Source organism: Mobula hypostoma, chromosome 22 (genome assembly GCF_963921235.1).
Source record: "Mobula hypostoma chromosome 22, sMobHyp1.1, whole genome shotgun sequence".
Classification (NCBI taxonomy): domain Eukaryota; kingdom Metazoa; phylum Chordata; class Chondrichthyes; order Myliobatiformes; family Myliobatidae; genus Mobula; species Mobula hypostoma.
This window is the reverse complement of record NC_086118.1, coordinates 54,067,091-54,087,505: the sequence shown is the minus strand read 5'-3', so window position 1 is coordinate 54,087,505 and position 20,415 is coordinate 54,067,091. Positions and strand designations below refer to the sequence as shown.

The 20,415-nt window shown below is 40.0% G+C and overlaps 1 protein-coding gene across 1 annotated transcript in view; it reads left to right on the top strand.

Moving 5' to 3' along the window:
* cacng1b (calcium channel, voltage-dependent, gamma subunit 1b) overlaps positions 1-17,418 on the top strand; it is a 56,268-nt gene extending 38,850 nt beyond the window's left edge. Inside the window, exons 2-4 of the mRNA XM_063030624.1 lie at positions 1,771-1,845; positions 12,674-12,811; positions 14,381-17,418. Coding sequence (XP_062886694.1) covers positions 1,771-1,845; positions 12,674-12,811; positions 14,381-14,607 — 440 coding nt within the window. The 3' untranslated portion in view covers positions 14,608-17,418. The remainder of the gene's footprint in view (positions 1-1,770; positions 1,846-12,673; positions 12,812-14,380) is intronic.
* Positions 17,419-20,415: the final 2,997 nt, after the last annotated feature.

Sequence of the window (20,415 nt, the reverse complement as noted above, 5' to 3'; positions counted from 1 at the left end):
GCCATTTTCATTATGCTGACTGTGCCCGAACAGATGAGCAATAAAATATAAAGAAGATGAAAAAGAAGCTTACCAGATAATTACTTCACCGAAGCCTGGTGAGCCAAAGCCACTCACACAGTGGCTGTTCTGCTTGCCCCTGCCATTTTATTCGTCCTTTCCAATGAGTACTGTTCACTGACTAGGTGCAGTCCAGCTCCAAAAACTGCTGCAAAGTGCTGCTTTTTAAAAAAATCTTCAACCGTGTACCTATGTGAAATTGCCACTTCTTCTTGTGCTCCCCTTACTGATTTGGGCGCTGTCCAACTCCCACTGAGATGTTGATGCCCAGAGCTTGAAAGCATTCATGCAATATTCAACAGGTTAGACAGAAACAAAGATGGTATCTGATCTAGTATGATCTTACACCATTTTTGGCCCAAATCAATCAACCCTACATTGACAGCCTCAGGAGTTCAGCAATGGGCCATACTGATGTCCTAATACAATTATGTTATCTAATATCAAGTACTGAAACCAAACTCGTCAGTAAATTATTTAAAAAATTGCAGTTTGAGCTGCTGGTACAAACACATGGAATGGAATGTGCATCTTGTCTAAAAGATAGCTTTCCTGTTATAGCATTAGAGTTAGTAAATTAATGCAGAAGAATCCTGTATTAAAGCAAGCATATGAGCACACCTTGGATGTCTGAACTAATTTAGACACAGAGTTGGGTAAGTATGGGAGCCATTCTCCACAATTCAGGACCACATCAAATGGGACCACACAGTACTTGTACTCAAAGAACAAAGAGGAATGCAGGAACTTAACTTGGATCATTTGGGCATTGCATGTAGTAGGTTGTAGCTTTGTCCTTTGATTAGCATAGACGAGGATCTGGAAGAGCCGGTCAGTACGTGCATGGTCGGCTACAGCTGCAGATCACAGGCTGACAAGAACATCAAATGTGTAAGTGGTTTGTAAGGACAGTCCAGCACGTCTGAATGGACTACTGTGAGAAAGGTACAGTTCCTAGTGACAAGGAAAGCTGAAGTTCTGAGGTAAAGCATTAAGCTCATTCACCGCAACTGAATATATATATATATATATATAATGGGGAATTCAACTCCATTTTCAGGATCTTTAATTACTGCACTGCTGCTGCAAAACAACAAATTTCATTTCATATAAAACGGCAATAATAAACCTGATTTTAATTTGAGCAAATTGCACCTGTGATTCCCCTAATGAAATTTGAACATCTTGTGAAATGAATCACTTCGTATACTTTTATCATCCAGCCGCACTTGGACACTTTGAGGCATCAGTACATTCAGTAAAAAAGGAACTAAAGCAGCAAGTCGTGGAAAGCAGATGGGGTGTTACTACAATTCACCAATTCACAAATTTCCCTTTGCTATAGACCCGCTCTATATCCATGACAGGATACACACTTGCAGAGATGCACAGAGGACTGAGGAAATGTCCCAGTCCGGTTCAACCCATTCAAAAGAAGAGAAGGTGGAAGAAAGGAAATTGAAATACAGATTCAAAGTATTAGTGTGTTTTTTTGACATTTGTAGAAGTTAGGAAACATTTTGATTAGAATGTTGTCTTATGAACATTAAGTCAGTTTATTAGATTTCATGACAGAGAGGGAGAAAAAAACTGTATTCCTTAAAGGAGTGAAATGAACAGATTAGATTGTGCTGTCTCAAATAAACTGATCCAGAATGTCCGAATGCTCACTCTCTTTCCTAATTTCCGTTCTTTTATATTTGTTTGTAGACTATAACTGCACATATTTCAAGCACTTCACATCAGGAGAAAATGCAGAGCTGTTCCAAATTACCACTCAGAAAGGTAAGTGATGAAAATGCTGAGCTTTGTGTAGGCCGAGTTTAATTCAGACAATTGTCCTGCTAACATCTTTATTTTTGCCAAAGAAAAGCCAAAAATGTAACACACATTTAAATGTTAATTTATAATTAATGAAGGGATAAAGGAGACACCTTTAAAAAGAAAGTTCAGACATTTTCAGGTTAAGTGATTTGACAATGGAATTGATTTCTCCCATATTGGAGAATCTAGAATAAGGAGGTATGGTTTGAAAGTTCAAGCTGTGGTTCTTGGGATAAATCTGAAAACATAAATGCACAGAAGGTAGTAGAAAGCTGGAACTCTCTTTTAAAATTAACATACAATATAAATCTAAGATTGATTTCTGACATTCAAAGCTAGTAGGAGCAAAAGTTGGGCTCATGACATTATAACATATAAGACCATAAGATAAAGGAGTAGAATTAGGCCCTTTGGTCTATCGAGTCTGCTCTGCCATTCAATCATGGCTGATCCATTTTTTCCCCCTTCCTCAACCCCATTTCTCAGCCTTCTCCCCGTAACCTTTGATGCCATACCCAGTCAAGAAGCTATCAATCTCTGCCTTAAATACACTCAACGACCTGGCCTCCACAGCTGCATGTGGCAACAAATTCCACAATTTCACCACCCTCTGGTTAAAGAAATTTCTCCACATCTGTTTTGAATGGACTCCCCTCTATCCTGAGGCTGTGCCCTCTTGTCCTAGACTCTCCCACCATGGGAAACATCCTTTCCACATCTATTCTGTCTAGGCCTTTTAACATTTGAAAGGTTTCAATGAGACCCCCCCCATCCTTCTAAATTCCAGTGAGTACAGACCAAGAGCCATCAGATGTTTCTTGTATGATAACCCTTTCATTCCTGAAATCATTCCTCTGGACCCTCTCCAATGCCAGCACATCTCTTCTAAGATGAGGAACCCAAAACTGCGCACAATACTCAAGGTGTGGCCTCACCAGTGCCTTATAAAGCCTCAGCATCACATCCCTGCTGTTGTATTCTAGACATCTTGAAATGAATGCTAACTTTGTATTTGACTTCCTCACCACCGACTCTACCTGCAAGTTAACCTTTAGGGTGTTCTGCACAAGGACTCCCAAGTCCCTTTGCATCTCAGATTTTTGGATTTTCTCCCCATTTAGAAAATAGTCTGCACATTTATTTCTACTACCAAAGTGCATGAACATGCATTTTCCAACATTGTATTTTATTTGCCACTTTCTTGCCTATTCTCCTAATCTGTCTAAGTCCTTCTGCATCCTACCTCTTTCCTCAACACTACGTGCTCCTCCACCAATCTTCATATCATCTGCAAACTTGGCAACAAAGCCATCTATTTCATCATCTAATTCATTTATTTACAGCATAAAAAGAAGTGCTCCCACCAACGACCCCTGTGGAACACCACTGGTCACTGGCAGCCAACCAAAGATCCTTTTATTCCCACTTGCTGCCTTCTTTCAATCAGCCAATGCTCTAACCATGTTAGTAACTTTCCTGTAATACCATGGGCTTGGTAAGCAGCCTCATGTGTGACACCTCTGCTTTCCCTCTCCTGAAGCCTACAGTCAGTTCCTTGGTTCTGCTGACGTTGAGAGGTTGTTGTTATGACACCACTCAGTCGTATTTTCAGTTTCCCTTCTGTATGCTGATTCATCATCACCTTTGATTCAGTCCGCAACAGTGCTGTTATCAGCAAACTTGAATATGGAATTGGAGCTGTGCTTAGCCACTCAGTCATAGGTGTAAAGCAAGTAGAGCAAGAGGCTAAGCACACAGCCCTGCGGTGCACCTGTGCTGATGGAGACATAGAGTAACACATCATGGATAAAGGTCCTTCGGCCCAACAAGTCTATGCCAACCACAGTGCCCATGCAGCTAGCTCAATTTTGGGCATTTAGTCCATATGAGGCTTCTCCTCCCCTCCCCCACCTCATGTACCTACCAAAGTTCCTCTGGCAACTTATTCCACATATTCACTGCCCTCCACATGAAAAACCTGCCCCTCCAGTCCCTTTTAAATCCTATCCCCCTCACTCCAAACTGATGCCCCCTGGTTCTGTACACACCTACCCTGTAAACAAGATTTTTTACTGTCCAGCTTATCTATGCCTCTCATAATTTTAGACACTTATATAGGGTTGCCCCTCATTCTCCTACATTCCAAGGAATAAAGACCTAAGCAGGCCAACCTCTCCCTATAATTCAGGTTTGGCAACATCCTCATAAATCTCTTTACACTCTTTCCTATAATATGGTGAACAAAACTGTACACAGCACTCTAACTGAGGCCTCACTAACTTAATGTTCCAACTCCTATATCCAGTGCCCCGATTTATGAATTTCTTTGTGCTAAACAACTTTTTCACCTCTCTGCCTGTGATAGCATTTTTACACTTCCCAGAGACCTACTATTCATAGGACAAGACCTTCATTTGATCTTCCAAAATGCATCATCTCACACTTCTCTGTATTGAAATTGATTGACCTCTCTTTGGCCCACTTCTCTAACTGATCAAGATACCCCTATAATCAATAATAACCTTCTTCACTATTTTACTTCACTGATCAAGATACCCCTATAATCAATAATAACCTAATTTTGTGTCATCTGAAAACTTGCCGATAAAGCCTTGTGCAACATCTAAGTTATTTATATAAATAACTAATAACAAGGGTCCCAAAAGCAACCCTTGTGGCGTACCGCTATTCGTCAATCTCTATTCTGAGAAATAACTTGCAACCACCACCCTCTAACTTCTTAGCTCTGAGGCAATCTTAAATCCACCTAATGAGCCCTCCCTAGGTTCTATGGGTCCTAACCTTCTACACCAGCCTGCCATGTGTGGACTGCAATGTTCCGGTGAGAACTGTCCTTTGTTATTCAAATAACAAGCCATGGGTAACAAAGGACCTTAAGGACATCCTGAACGCTAAAAAGAGTGTGTTTAGAGATGGAAATAGGGTAAATCTAACGCAGACCAGCCCGAAAGAAGCAAGCACTAAAACGGATGAGTATGCGTTGACACATAAAATGAAGTTTGCCCCGAGTAAAGGCTATCAGAGGGTAGTCAGGACAGCGGGGAGAGTCCGCCGGAAAAGTCAGAAAGTAAGCCGGGGACTAGTGAGAAGGATAAGGTAGACCAGGAGCAGTCTGGTAGGAAATCCAGACTCCAACTGAGTGATCCATTTCTGCTGGTTTGGCAACCCAGTTACGGGGTACGTAACACCAGTCATTGGCTTGTCCTTCCTTACGTTCATGTTACCCCCATCATCTACTTGTAAACCTGCTGGTTCTTCCTCAGTTCTATCATACCGTTTCCCATCCCCCTGCCATATTAGTTTAAACCACTCCCAACAGTTCTTGTAAACTTGCCCGCAAGAATATTGGTCCCTCTTTAGCTCGAAATTTATATCCTGGATCAAACTGTTATATCATTCTCCTGTGGCCCCGGTCCGTACTAACTCTCTAAGCTCACCTTTTTTCCCTCTTTTTCGAGGTACTCAACAAGGTTGTTCTCTTAGTCCTTTATTATTTGATATTGCATTAGAACCTCTTGCAAGTGCCATTCGAGAATCTCCAAATATTACTGGGATAACTCGGGGCTTAAAGTCCCATAAAATATCGCTCTATGCTGATGACTTACTTTTATATATTTCTAATCCTCAAAAATCCATCCCTGCTGTTTTAGAGTTATTAGCACAATTTAGTCTCTTTTCAGGTTATAAATTAAATCTTAGTAAGAGTGAACTTTTCCCGATTAATAAACAACTTCCCTTATATCATAACTTTCCATTTAAATTGATTAATAATTATTTTTCATATCTTGGGATTAAAATTACTTGTAAATACAAAGATTTATTTAAGATTAACTTTTTACCCTTAATTGACCATATTATTCAACTTTCATCTAAATGGTTTCCTTTATATTTAACTTTGATTGGTCGTATTAATGCAGTTAAGATGTTTTTTTTTGCCAAAATTTCTATATATATTTCAGGCATTACCAATTTTTGTTCCAAAATCTTTTTTTGATAGAGTTGACTCAAAAATTTCTTCATTTATTTGGCAAAATAAAAACTCGAGACTGGGTAAAATACATTTACAGAAGGCTAAGAGAGATGGAGGTTTAGCATTACCTAACTTTAGATTCTATTATTGGGCAATTAATATTCGACATATGAAATTTTGGTTACTTGACCAGGATATACTATCCATTCCTAAATGGGTAGCATTGGAATTACAATCCGTTCAGGGCTATACACTTGGCTCTATTTTAAGTTCCTCTCTTCCTTTTGATTTGAAACGCCTCAAACAGGTATCTAACCTGATAGTTAAATATACCTTACATATTTGGTTTCAATTCAGAAAATTTTTTGATCTTCACCAATTTGGGCTAGCGATTCCTATTTTAGGTAACATATTTTTTCCTCCCTCTTTTACGGATCGTGCTTTTCAAATTTGGAAGACTAAGGGTATTTCACGGTTTTTGGGTTTATTTTTAGATGGTTCCCTTATGTCTTTTGAACAATTATCTAATAAATATAATTTATCAAGAATACATTTTTTTTAGATATCTACAAGTTAGACATTTCCTAAGTACTATACTTTCTTCCGTTCCAATGCTTCCTCCTACATACATTTTAGATACTATAATTAACCTTAATCCATGTCAGAAAGGTGCATTGGCTATGATTTATAATATTATTATGAAACTTAGGAAAGCTCCATTTGATAAGATTAGGGTAGATTGAGAACAGGAATTGGGGTTTATCATTTCCATGGATGACTGGGGGCAGATTTTACAATTAGTCAATACTTCCTCTATCTGTGCTAAACATTCCCGAATTCAATTTAAAGTTGTTCATAGAGCACATATGTCCAAAGATAAATTAGCATGCTTTTATTCTCATATTAATCCTTTTTGTGATAGATGTCCGAGGCAGATAGCCTCTTTAACTCATATGTTTTGGTCCTGCCCTACTCTGGAAACTTTTTGGAGAGATATTTTTAATATTATCTCCAAGGTATTGAATACAGATATCTCTCCTCACCCTATTACTGCTATCTTTGGACTACCTAAAATTTCCAGTAATCTTTCTCCTTCAGCCCGTAGAATGATTGCATTTCTTACTTTAATGGCGAAAAGATGTATCTTACAACATTGGAAAGAGCTTAATGCTCCAACTACCTTTTTTTGGTTTTCTTAGACGATATTATGCTTGAATTTGGAGAAAATTAGAAGCAATCTTTATGACTCCTCATTTAAATTTGAACAGACCTGGAGATCTTTTATTCAATATTTTCATTTAATGTAATATATACCCGTCTTGTTTTTTTTTTACTGTTTTTAATGGAGGTCGGGATTGAGGATGTGATTTTAAGTTTTTTAACTCTGTTTGGTTTCAAGTTAGCCCATTGCTTTGCTTTGCTTTTAGTTAGTTGCATGGTGGGGTTTTTTTTGGGTTTTTTTTTTCCTTTTCTCTAGTGATATATATATAAAAATTAGTATACTATTATGTTACCTTGGTACATTATGTTTAAATTACATTGTTTGTATCATTTTTTTTGTATTACTATCTCCTGTAATTTTTTAATATTCTAACAGTGTATTAGTATATGGCTTACCTTTTTGTATACTTATTCAATAAAAAGATTTAAAAAGAAAGGAAATAGGGAGGAGCTGAGGGCAATACAGAGGGACCTGAAAGCCAGGATCAGGGAGGCTAAAGCCAGGTACAGGAGGAAGCTTGAGTGGAAACTCCAGCAGAACAACATGAGAGAGGTCTGGAGTGGGATGAGGACCATCACTGGGTTCCGGCAAACTAGCAACAGAGGAGCTGAAGGCAGTGTGGACAGGGCCAACGAACTTAACCTGTTCTTTAACAGATTTGACATTGTGGCCCCTGCCCATCCCCCACATGAGTCATCTGTTGTCAGCCCCCAACCAACACATATTCCACTCTCTCCTCCTACCCCTCCCCACAGTCCCACACCCTACTCTCATGACTATACCCCTTCCTCACACGAAACCACCACGGTGGGCTTCACAGCTGAACAGGTGAGCAGACAGCGGAAACATCTCAACCCAAGCAAGGCTGCAGGACTGGATGGTGTCAGGACCAGGGTGCTCAAAGCCTGTGCCCCTCAGCTATGTGGAGTACTTCACCATGTCTTCAACCTGAGCCTGAGGCTCCGGAGGGTTCCTGTGCTGTGGAAGACGTCCTGCCTCGTCCCTGTGCCGAAGACACCGCGCCCCAGCGGCCTCAGTGACTACAAACAGGTGGCATTGACCTCCCACATCATGAAGACCCTGGAGAGACTTGTTCTGGAGCTGCTCCAGCCTATGGTCAGGCCACACTTAGATCCCCTCCAGTTGGCCTACCAGCCCCGACTAGGAGTTGAGGATGTCATCGTCTACCCGCTGAACCGTGTCTACGCCCACCTGGACAAGCCAGCGAGCACTGTGAGGGTCATGTTTTTTGACTTCTTCAGTGCGTTGAACACCATCCGCCCTGCTCTGCTGGGGGAGAAGCTGACAGCGATGCAGGTGGATGCTTTCCTGGTGTCATGGATTCTTGAGTACCTGACTGGCAGACCACAGTACGTGTGCTTGCAACATTGTGTGTCCGACAGAGTGATCAGCAGCACTGGGGCTCCACAGGGGACTGTCTTGTCTCCCTTTCTCTTCACCATTTACACCTCGGACTTCAACTACTGCACAGAGTCTTGTTATCTTCAGAAGTTTTCTGATGACTCTCCCATAGTTGGATGCATCAGCAAAGGAGATGAGGCTGAGTACAGGGCTACGGTAGGAAACTTTGTCACATGGTGTGAGCAAAATTATCTGCAGCTTAATGTGAAAAAGACTAAAGAGCTAGTGGTAGACCTGAGGAGAGCTAAGGTACCGGTGACCCGTTTCCATCCAGGGGGTCAGTGTGGACATGGTGGAGGATTACAGATACCTGGGGATACGAATTGACAATTAACTGGACTGGTCAAAGAACACTGAGGCTGTCTACAAGAAGGGTCAGAGCCGTCTCTATTTCCTGAGGAGACTGAGGTCCTTTAACATCTGCCAGACGATGCTGAGGATGTTCTATGAGTCTGTGGTGGCCAGTGCGATCATGTTTGCTGTTGTGTGCTGGGGTAGCAGGCTGAGGGTAACAGACACCAACAGAATCAACAAACTCATTCATAAGGCCAGTGATGTTGTGGGGATGGAACTGGACTCTCTGATGGTGGTGTCTGAAAAGAGGATGCTATCCAAGTTGCATGCCGTCTTGGACAATGTCTGCCATCCACTACATAATGTACTGGTTGGGCACAGGAGTACATTCAGCCAGAGACTCATTCCACCGAGATGCAACACAGAGTGTCATAGGAAATCATTCCTGCCTGTGGCCATCAAACTTTACAACTCCTCCCTTGGAGGGTCAGACACCCTGAGCCAATAGGCTGGTCCTGGACTTATTTCCTGGCATAATTTACATATTACTATTTAACTATTTATGGTTTTATTACTACTTAATTACTTACGGTGCAACTGTAACGAAAACCAATTTCCCCCAGGATCAATAAAGTATGACTATGACTATGGCTATGTGGGCACTTGTTGAAGGCCTTGCTAAAGTCCAAACAGGCAACATGTATTGCCTAGACATGTTAACCTTCACACTGTCCATTCTGTTAGGATGGAACTCACAATCAAAACTGATTTCATGGTACACTGATAACTAGTGTACTTTCCCAGTTTGCTTGTTGCCTATAGATCATTAGCCTTCAGCAAGTGTACAAAATATTTGGGTGAGGTCATGCACTTCAGCTCAAATCAAAAGTAAAACCCACAGATTATTTGGTCTCGATGTAAGCTAAATGCAACATGCCATTTGCATTTGAAAATAAGCCTAATACCTTTACATTCTGAGCTTTGTAGTGAAAACTATTTTCCCAGGGCTCTATCATTTTATTCTGCAGCATCAGTATAGGTCAGATGGTGGAATCACACCTTGAAGTTCGATTGCTCTGGGTACAAAATAGATTCCAGAGGCATGAACACAAAAGCCTGTTTGCATTCCTATTCAGTCTTTCCAATAAGACATTAAATGGGGCCTATTTCCTCTCAGAAAGTGCACAGAAAAGGTCCTACAGCATGAGTATTGCATTAATTCAACGGGGAGTCAGAATCCAGATACTTAGACCATAAGATTTAGGAGCAGAAGTAGGCCATTTGGCGCATCGAGTCTGCTCCGCCATTCAATCATGGGCTGATCCACTTCATCCAGTCATCCCCAGTCCCCTGCTTTCACCCCATACCCTTTGATGCCCTGGCTAATCAAGAACCTATCTCTGCCTTAAATACACCCAATGACTTGGCCTCCACAGCCGCTCGTGGCAACAAATTCCACAGGTTTACCACCCTCTGACTAAAGCAATTTCTCCACATCTCAGTTCTAAAAGGACGTCCTTCAATCCTGAAGTCGTGCCCTCTTGTCCTAGAATCCCCTACCATGGGAAATAACTTTGCCATATCTAATCTGTTCAGACCTTTTAACATTTGGAATGTTTCTATGAGATCCCCCCTCATTCTCCTGAACTCCAGGGAATATAGCCCAAGAGCTGCCAGACGTTCCTCATATGGTAACCCTCTCATTTCTGGAATCATTCTCATGAATCTTCTCCAATGTCAGTATATCCTTTCTAAAATAAGGAGCCCAAAACTGCACACAGTACTCCAAGTGTGGTCTCATGAGTGCCTTACAGACCCTCAACATTACATCCCGGCTCTTATATTCTATACCTCTAGAAATGAGTGCCAATATTGCATTCGCTTTCTTCACAACCGACTCAACCTGCAGGTTAACCTTTAGGATATTTATTTTTAATTGATTAACTTTCTAAAACAAAAACAAATCATTCTTGGACATTGCTTTGGATGAATTAAGATTGAAGATTGTTTAATGTCATTTTCTATATACAAGTTTAAGGAGAACAAAATAATTGTTATTCCTGATCCAATGCAGCACAAAAGATAAAGAACACAATAATAATAATAACTATAACTTTCTGGATACAATAATACAGGATAAACGAGCAAAAACAACTTATTTAATAGATATAGCCATTGCAAACACATAATTTACAGAAATAATTAAGTGAAAAATATTAGAAATGTGCTGGATTAAAAGCAGAAATTGAAAAACTTTGGCACATTGACAAGGTATACATTGTCCTGATAGTAATATCAACAATGGTGACATTCCAAAGGCACCACACAACAGCATTGAACAATTAGGACTACATAGTAATAACATAGAACATAGAACATAGAATAGTACAGCACAGTACAGGCTCTTCGGCCCACAATGTTGTGCCGACCCTCAAACCCTGCCTCCCATATAAGCCCCCACCTTAGATTCCTCCATATACCTGTCTAGTAGTCTCTTAAACTTCACTAGTGTATCTGCCTGCACCATAGACTCAGGCAGTGCATTCCACGCACGAACCACTCTCTGAGTAAAAAACCTTCCTCTAATATCCCCCTGAACTATGTAAATATCTATGTAAATCTTCAGAAAGCCACAATACTAAACACCACTAGAATAGTCTGAAAATTCCCAGCAATTGACAAATCAGTGAGCTTGGTTTTACCAGCTTTAGCTGAGAAAAAATGAATAATAATAATAAACACACAAATATAAATAAATAAGATAGCTTATATACATTGATTATATGACAATAGAGAACTAGGCTGTACATAAGGTGACTGACAGGAAATAAAGTAGTGATGGAGTTAGTTGGTGGAGGAGTTGACCAGTCCACTGTTTAAGAAAGGTAATTGTTTTTGAGTCTGGTGGGCCTGGCATCTTTCATGGTGTTACTGGCCCTTTTCTAGCACTTTTCTGTATGTATGTCCCTGATGTTGAGTAGGCTGGTGCCAATGATGCATTGGGCAGTTATGACTACCCGTTGTAGAGCCTTCCTGTCTGCCAAAGTGCATTTTCCAAAACAAGCAGTGATGCAGCTTGTTAGGATGCTCTCTACTGTGCCTCTGTAGAATGATGGAATATAGATGCGCAAAGTCCAGCTCTCTTCAGCCTCCTCAGAAAGTAGAGAGGTTAGTGAGCTTTTTTTGACTGTGTAGGATGTGTTCTAGGACCATGTTTGCAGTTTTCATTGCTGTGTCGGCAATGTAAATAGGGGTGAGTGGTGTTTTACTGAAGTGGATGTTGATATTAAGGAAGACGTTATTTTCATGGCACCAAGCCTCCAGCTCTTCCACTTCCTTTCTGAAGGCCAACTTATCATTGTTGGTGATGAGCCCCATTGGCGAACTTGTCAATGTGATTACTCGGGTGTTTGGCCCTGCAGTCATGTGTGAGCAGTGTTAATGTTGGGAAGGAGGAGAAGGTATGCATCCTGACTATCTGACGTCTGTTCATTAGGAAGTCCAACACCCAATTGCACAGTGGTGTATTTAGACTGAAGAGTAGGAGTTTGTTCACTAAGGTCTGTGGGATGAGGTGTTGTTAGCCATTGTAGTTCTTTTTTCCCTCCTAGAGGTACCACAGATTATAAAAGTGAAACAGCTTTCTTATGTGATAGGCAAATCAAATTTTGATTTGTGCGAAGAAACATGTAAGGACAGGATTACAGTTCAGACCACTGCAGCTACTTTGCATTTTGACTGGCATCCCAGTATCAATCTCTCAGGAACTACAGACTAGGAATTTAACAGAGCGTGTGAACCACCCAGCATATTTTATCTGAAATAATCCACACCTTTCCTGCCTATTGCTCTTTCCACAGAATACAGCATATCAGCAGCAGCCATAGCCATCATCAGTGTGGGGTTTATGATGCTGGGCACATTCTGCACACTCCTATCCTTCAGCAAGAGACTAGATTATTTCTTGAAACCAGCTGGAATGTTCTTCATCTTCTCAGGTGTGTTCCTCTTCGAGGTGTGATCAGGGAGTTAACAGCAACGTCTCCTCTTTTGGGCCAATTTATTTTTATTGAAATATGTTGTCCATTAAAAGTAATATTCAGACGAAGTGCATGTTGCATGACTGTTCTGAAACAAGATGGAAAAATTACTACCAAATGAAAGGAATGGGAAAATCTTGATGTGTCAGAATTTGCTCTAAACCCCATGGGTGAACACCAGTCACAAATATGATCAAGCCAACAGCAGCTTTGGTGAGAAATAAGAGTATTCTGTGAATTGGAAATGGCTGTTAGTTGCTTTCTGTTGTTAAAGCTGTGAAAAGGACATATCACCCTTAATGTCCTGTTGCATTTTGATGAAATTGCTGCAGATGCACATTAAACATTGATAAAGTCTGCCAATTAGCAGCATTAATACTCCTTTTCTGCCAATGGTAATTGTTAATAACACCAATCAATGTCTCTGCCTCCAATGTGAACAGTTAGAAGAATGAAGTCTCTTTCCTTTAGCTAATGAATTATTTGTGTACTATCAAAAATTGCCAAGCCTTGTATTTACTTTTTTAAACTTTTAACCCTGTGTCTGATATTCTAGCCTTTGTGCACCTGATTTAACATGCCACCCCCAAACTCCACCTTTAACAGTTACTCAATCTTTAAGTATTTCAACTCAAGTTATACAGGTTGTGCATAGTTCAGTTCTAATTATCCTGTTGTTCCCAATGGACCATTAGCACCAGGAATCTACACGGCATTCCTAAATATGCATGGATAAGTCTATCCTCACCCCAGAGGATGTCCTGCCACACTAAGGTCCATCCTGGGGAAAATGCGCTAGTCACTGGGATGTATTTCCTCACCCATGAGGAAAACTACTTGCATGCACCATCTATTCGCATCACTTACTGCCACGGCTCATTTACCTGGATAGATAGTTTTACTGACCAAGTACTTGTTATAAATTGAACACAAGTTTCTTTGCTTTAGGAGGGTTTTTTTTTCTCACCAAACTTTTTTCAATCTTTAAAGCAATGTTTTTTTCTTGAGACATTGTAAGTGTTGCCTACTTCGATGTACTCTTGTTAATTTTGGATAATAATAATAAAAAGATTTGAAAAAAAAAGAATAAATTGAACACCGAATCAGGAGGTATGGATTACATGATTATTTGAATCCCACTTATGGCCATGACCCACTCTACTTTTCACTACTGTATTCATTTATCAAGGCATGTGTGAAAGGTGGGCATGTTAACAGCTTTCCCTAGAGCAGGGAACAAATGAACAGATCTCAGACCGGATTGTAAATAATATTCACTTGACAACAGAGGGGGAGGGGACACAGCAACAACTCCCTGTCCTTAGGCAGCAGAATATATTACAATGAAACATCGCTCATGTGTCATTGTTTTAAAGAATAATCACTGGGTCAAACTCGCTGTCTAATCAAACTCTTTTTCAGTGAGTGTTAGGGTGGTAATTAAGGCCAAGCTTCCTCTCTGAATGTGAAATTCATTGATTGTTGTTGCATCTTGCTATTGACTCTCTCTGTCTTGCTTTATTTCAGGCCTATGCATTATAATTTCTGCAGAAGTCATGCGGCAGTCAGTGAAACGGATGATAGACAGCAAGGAGACCATTTGGACCCAATATGAATATTCTTGGTCCTTTGCCTGTGCTTGCACTTCCTTTATCATTCTATTCCTTGGTGGGATCATCCTCCTCCTGATCTCCCTACCACGCATGCCCCAAAACCCATGGGAGACATGCATGGATGCACCGCCAGAGCACTGAACAAGCACAGGAACTTCAATACATCATTACAACTGGTTTATAAGCAGGAATAAAGTTCCCAAATTCTGAAGAAGATTGTGATGGGGCTTTAAAGGGATACTGTACTTGGTATCAGAGCTTATTTCTAAAAAGAAATAACATATATTATATATATTTGATTAGCGGTCTATATATCTATTTAAATAAAATGAGCAGAGGAAACTGAAGGCTGAAGATATTCAGGTCAGTCAGCCAATCTGACTTGCTGAATTTTTCCAGCATTTTCTATACATATTTTTAATTTCAGTTTTCTATTATCTGCAGTAGTTCGCTTTGTAAAATGAAAATTAGTACTTATTGAATCCAAAATAAAATCAGAAGATGTTTATTGTTGGGAGGTTAATTTGCCAGTTGGTCAAGCCTTAAACCTTTCAGATGGCTGATGCAAGTTTTCAGTTTTATTTCGTCAATGCTTTTCCTTATCAGTGGTAGACCAGGAAGGTTGTTCTCCAAATGTGAACACTAATGAACTCACACATTTGGTGATGAACCTTTGGTGGGTGGAAGGTGCAATAGATATTTGTGGTGACTGTACTGTTTGGCAAATGATTGTTTCCAGTTCTCAGTGCTCGATTCACTTGGATGTAATTGTCTGATTCAGAACAGTGAAGGGAAGAAAGGGTCACTTAGGGAGAACTCCCTGTTAGATTCTTACAATTGCAGACCATCTGATTAGTTTTAAAGGTCAAGAAATTCAGACTGGCATATCTCACATATCCTTCCAGATTGATGGTTCTTATAAAACCTACTTCTTAAAACTATTTGATGCACATTTTGTGTAATGAGCCTCACTACCCATATTTGTCATTGTTCTTTGAAACATCTGTATTTTCAAAACATATTTTAGCAAAACAGCATTGATTGATCCTACTATAAAACTTCACTCTGCTCAGTGTAATGAGTTGATATTTGTAACTGACTAATTTGGGAAATTAACTGCACAAGGCAAAACATAAATTTTATAAAATATATATTGGACCTGTGATAATCACCAAGTAAGAGGACTACAGTATTTGATCTTGTAACGCCACTTTAACACAAGAGATTGGTAGCTGCAAGTTAGCTTTCACCTCCATTGTTACAATGTTTTATTTCTCTGTCCTTTTGAGTTGTTCTATTTTCACAGTATGACACTCTTTGCCTAAATATGCATAAACATACTGAATGATGTACCTTCTACTCAAGCAGGTAAATGGTACAGATCTCATCTGATCCAATTAAAATGATAGAAAAAGATATTAGAAACAATAAAATTAAATTTAGAGTGAAACAGCAATTAAAAGAAATTGTTTGGGCCTGGTCATAATGCAAGAATTATTTAATCTCTGACAATAGCAAATTAGAGCAATAACAACATTTTTAAATAAAATCATTAACAAAGGTTCGTTTTTAGCTATGCTGCAAAGAGTATTTAACAACGAAAGCAAGGATATTTCAGCTGAATTCTTCCTCAGAAATGTGCAGACTTTTCTAGTGGCCTGTTGATATTTTGCTCAATAGCCCTTCATATCTAAAGTCTGGACTAAGGAGAGGAAAGGTATTTGACAACTGATGATTGAACCTGCTCACATTTGCTGACTAACTTAATACTAGCTACTGAGAGTAGGATTCATTGAATTATACCACACAGAAGCGGATCTTTTTAACCACCTGTCAATGATGCCTATCTATGCTACTCCCAAAGGCATTAGGCCCATATTCCTCTACTTGTGTATCCCTTTTCTTTACTGTGGAAAATCATATAAAGTTTTGGTGAAGTCATATCTACGGCACCACATTTGGCTTTGGCATCGGCATCCTTAGTTAAGAAGATGTACTAGCGTTGGAGGTAACTCAAGAGATGAATTCAATTAATTACTGGAAATGAGAAGATTTTCCTAATCTACAGAAGTTAGATACACGTTCGTTCAAATGTAATTGAATGAGGAAAGATGGTATTGAAACATAGAAGATCTTAAATGGCAGGAAGAAGCTTGAGATATATCAATGACTGGGGGAATTTTTAAGAGGGGCAGTGACTTAAAACAGAGGTGCCTAGGAACAACTTTGTGGAGGATTTTGATTGACTGAAATTCTCTATGTCAAATAGTTGTGGGGGCTAGATCACTAGTGGTGATTTAATGAGTAGGTAGATACATCTTTGAAAGATCCGTCCAACTAGCATAAAAAAGGAATTGAAGCCTCAGGTAGTGGATTGTATTGAGTAGTAGGCAGGCTTGAGGGACTCAGTGGCCTACTCCTGCTCCTAGTTAGCTGTTTTCTTATGAAGCCTATCCGACCAGTACTGCATTAACAACCAACCTGTACTCAGTGCCAAATGAAGATGGAATCTAGGCATTTCCTCATCTATATGACTTGCGACCAAATCAGATGATGCCGTTTCCTGTTAGTGTCACTTGCACACCGGGCAGGAGCCACCTGGGTGCGATGGTTAGTACAAAAATCTAGAATCATTTTTGAAGACTGTATCATCATAATTATTGCCTCACTCATATTCCAGCTAAATATGAAGGTGGTATGTAAATTAAGACACCACATGCCATTGCCAGAAATGTAAACATAATGCATGTATTAAAATATGTGTGATGATTGTATTATACAGTAACTGACAAGAGTGGTCTCTATATTCCCCACTCTTTGAGCGTCCTTCAGAGTCTTAACAATAGATTATTTCATTTTATCTTCCATAATACTTGTACAAAGTTATCTGGGAGAAAATGATATTTTGTCATGTTATTTCTTCAATTAAACGTAAATAAATAATAAAAAATATACCAAAAAACTAAAGACACTGGGTTTTTTTTAAAAAAAGAGCATAACCTGTTGCTATGAACGTGACCTCGCACATCACCTGGCATGGCCGCAGTGCCGAGGGGGCTGAGTTGTCCAGGACTAGCCGACCCGCCTGGATTCGGATGGCCTGGCCGTGAAGGGCCAGCAATCTGCGGCCAAGGGGCAATGACTCACGGCTAGCAATCTGCGGCCAAGGGGCAATGACTAGAGTCGAGGGCTCCGGCACCATCACCGCCACCTGGGCGGAGTCGTTTAGAAACTATTAGAGTGAAAACGACATTAACAGAATAATTATCAACAAAAAGTGCAGAAGTACTGACTTTTTCCTCACAGGATCCGCAAACTGGTCAATTTGGTCGAATTATGAGTCCCGGCGGCGAAGCGGACAACCGCACGCGCTCGTTTCCCGCCTTCGACCGCACATGCGCGTTCGCCTGTTCGTGTTCGTGTTCGTTCTTGCAGTAAACCGTAACCCGTGTCTCTCAGGCCAAAACAAAGAATGTTATTTGGAGTCTTTGTTATTTCAGTTATCGTCTGGCGTTTCATTAATAAAAATTGAAACATTCTTCACAAAGTAAAAATCATGTTCGGATGACACTCGCCAAATATACTGAGAAATAACAGGAGCCAACTATCCAGTACTTCCAGCTTGCTTTGCCATTCATTAAGATCACGGCATTTAGATCTAGTAGCATTTTCTCAGCACTGTCGACGTCACACAGGAAAACCTGTCAAGTCGTGTTTTTAATAAGCATTGTGAATGAGCCTCCATAGTTCTTCAGTTTGCAAAGATTCACCACATGAAGAAACTTCTACTCATTTCAGTTCCAAAACGCCATACATCCAAGCGAAACATTTCCCAGCAAACCTTTTAAGAAATTTTATTTGCTTCAATTTCCTCTGAAATCAACAAGACGCGAAACGATGTTATTTGGTGGCCTTGGACGATCAGGGCCACCTTTGTTTCAAGAAACTCGCCTATGAATGAAGGTTATGGAAACTAAAAGATGACCAGTTTGATCAGGGATGTATGTAGCTAATTTAGTGGAAATTGAATAACAGCGGTGCAAGCTATTTCCCCTCAAATACCCAATTTAAAAACTCTAACTCAGGCCTTCAGTATAAGAAGTAAATTTTAAGTTTGTTGCTACTTTGTTTAAATAAAAGGTTTGTCTTCACATCTTCCATACCTTTCCCTTATCATTTTAAATCTTTGTGCCTGGTCTTTGATTGGAATGTCTCTTATTAATAATAACAATATAAGTTATGATTTTGCAAACCACTGTAAAATCTCAATGCTCTCTGCTACCTAAACTCAACTTGCTGGTTCACCTGAAAAACAAAATACCTGTCTCTTTGCGCCTCAGTTTTATGCATTTTCCCTCCATTTAGAAAATACTCAACCCTTTCATTTCTTCTACCAATGTGCATGGCCATACACTTCCTAATACTGTATTCCATCCACTATTTCTTTGACCATCCCCCTAATCTGCCTGTCCTTCTGTAGGCTCTCTACTTCCTCAAAACCATCTGCCCCTCCATCCATCTTCATATCATCTGCAAACTTTGTAACAAAGTCATCAATTCCGTCATCCAAGTCATTGACATAACATAAAAAGAATCATTCTCAACACAGAGCCCCCATGGAATACCACTAGTCAGCCGCAGCCAACCAGAAAATGCTCCCTTTATTCCCTCTCTTTGCCTCTTGCCAATCAGCCACTGCTTTATCCATGCTAGAACCTTTCCTGTAATACCATGGGCTCACAGCTTGTTGTGCAGCCTCATGTGTGGCACCTTATCAAAAGCCTTACGAAAATCCAAGTACACAACATCAACCAATTCTCCTTCGTCTATCTTGCTTGTTATTTCTTCAAAGAATTCCAACAGATTTGTCAGGTTCAGGAAATCATGCTAATTACAGCCTATTCTATCATGAGACCTCATCCTTAGTAATCAATTCCAATACCTTCCTTCTCAACCACTGAGGAGAGACTAACTGGCCTATAGTTTCCCTTCTTCTGCCTCTCTCTTCTTGAAGAGTGGAGTAACATTTGCAATTTTCACATATTTCAGAACCAGACCAGAATCTAGTGATTTTTGAAAGATCATTACTAATGCCTCCACGATCTCTTCAGCCACCTCTTTCAGAGCCCTGGAGTTTACACCATCTGGTCCAGGTGACATATTTATCTTCAGAACTTTCAGTTTCCCAAGAACCCTCTCTCTAGTTATGGTATCTTCACACACTTCATGACCCCTGACACCTGGAACTTCCACCAAACTGCTAGTGTCTTCCACAGTGAAGACAGATGCAAAATACTAATTCAGTCTGCTGCCATTCCCTTGACCCCAGTTACTAACTCTCCAGCATTGTTTTCCAGTGGTCCGATATCCACTGTCACCTCTCCTTTACATTTTATATATCTGAAGAAACTTTTGGTATCCTCTTTAATATTATTGGGTAACTTACTTTCATATTCCAGTTTTACTTCTTAATGACTTGTTTTAATTGGCTTCTGTTAGTTTTTAAAAGCTTCCCAATCCTCTAATTTCCTTGTAATTTTTGCTCTATTATGTGCCCTCTCTTTGGCTTTGACTTCTCGTTAGTTACGGTTCTGTCATCTTGCTTTTGGAATACCTCTTCCTTTTAGGGATGTGTGTGTGTGTATATATATATATATATATACACACACACATATATATCCTGTGCTTTCTTAATTGCTTCCAGAAATTCCAGCCAATGCTGCTCTGCCATCATCCCTGCCTCTCCAGCATTATTTTCCAATTAATTCTGGCCAGCTCCTCTCCAATGCCACTGTATTACTGATACATCTGACTTTAGCATCTGCTTCTCAAATTTCTGGGTGATTTCTATCATATTATGATCACTTTCTTCTCAGGGTTCTTTTACCTCAAGTTTCTAATCAATTCCGGTTCATCTCACAACACCCTATCCAGAATAGCTGATCCCCT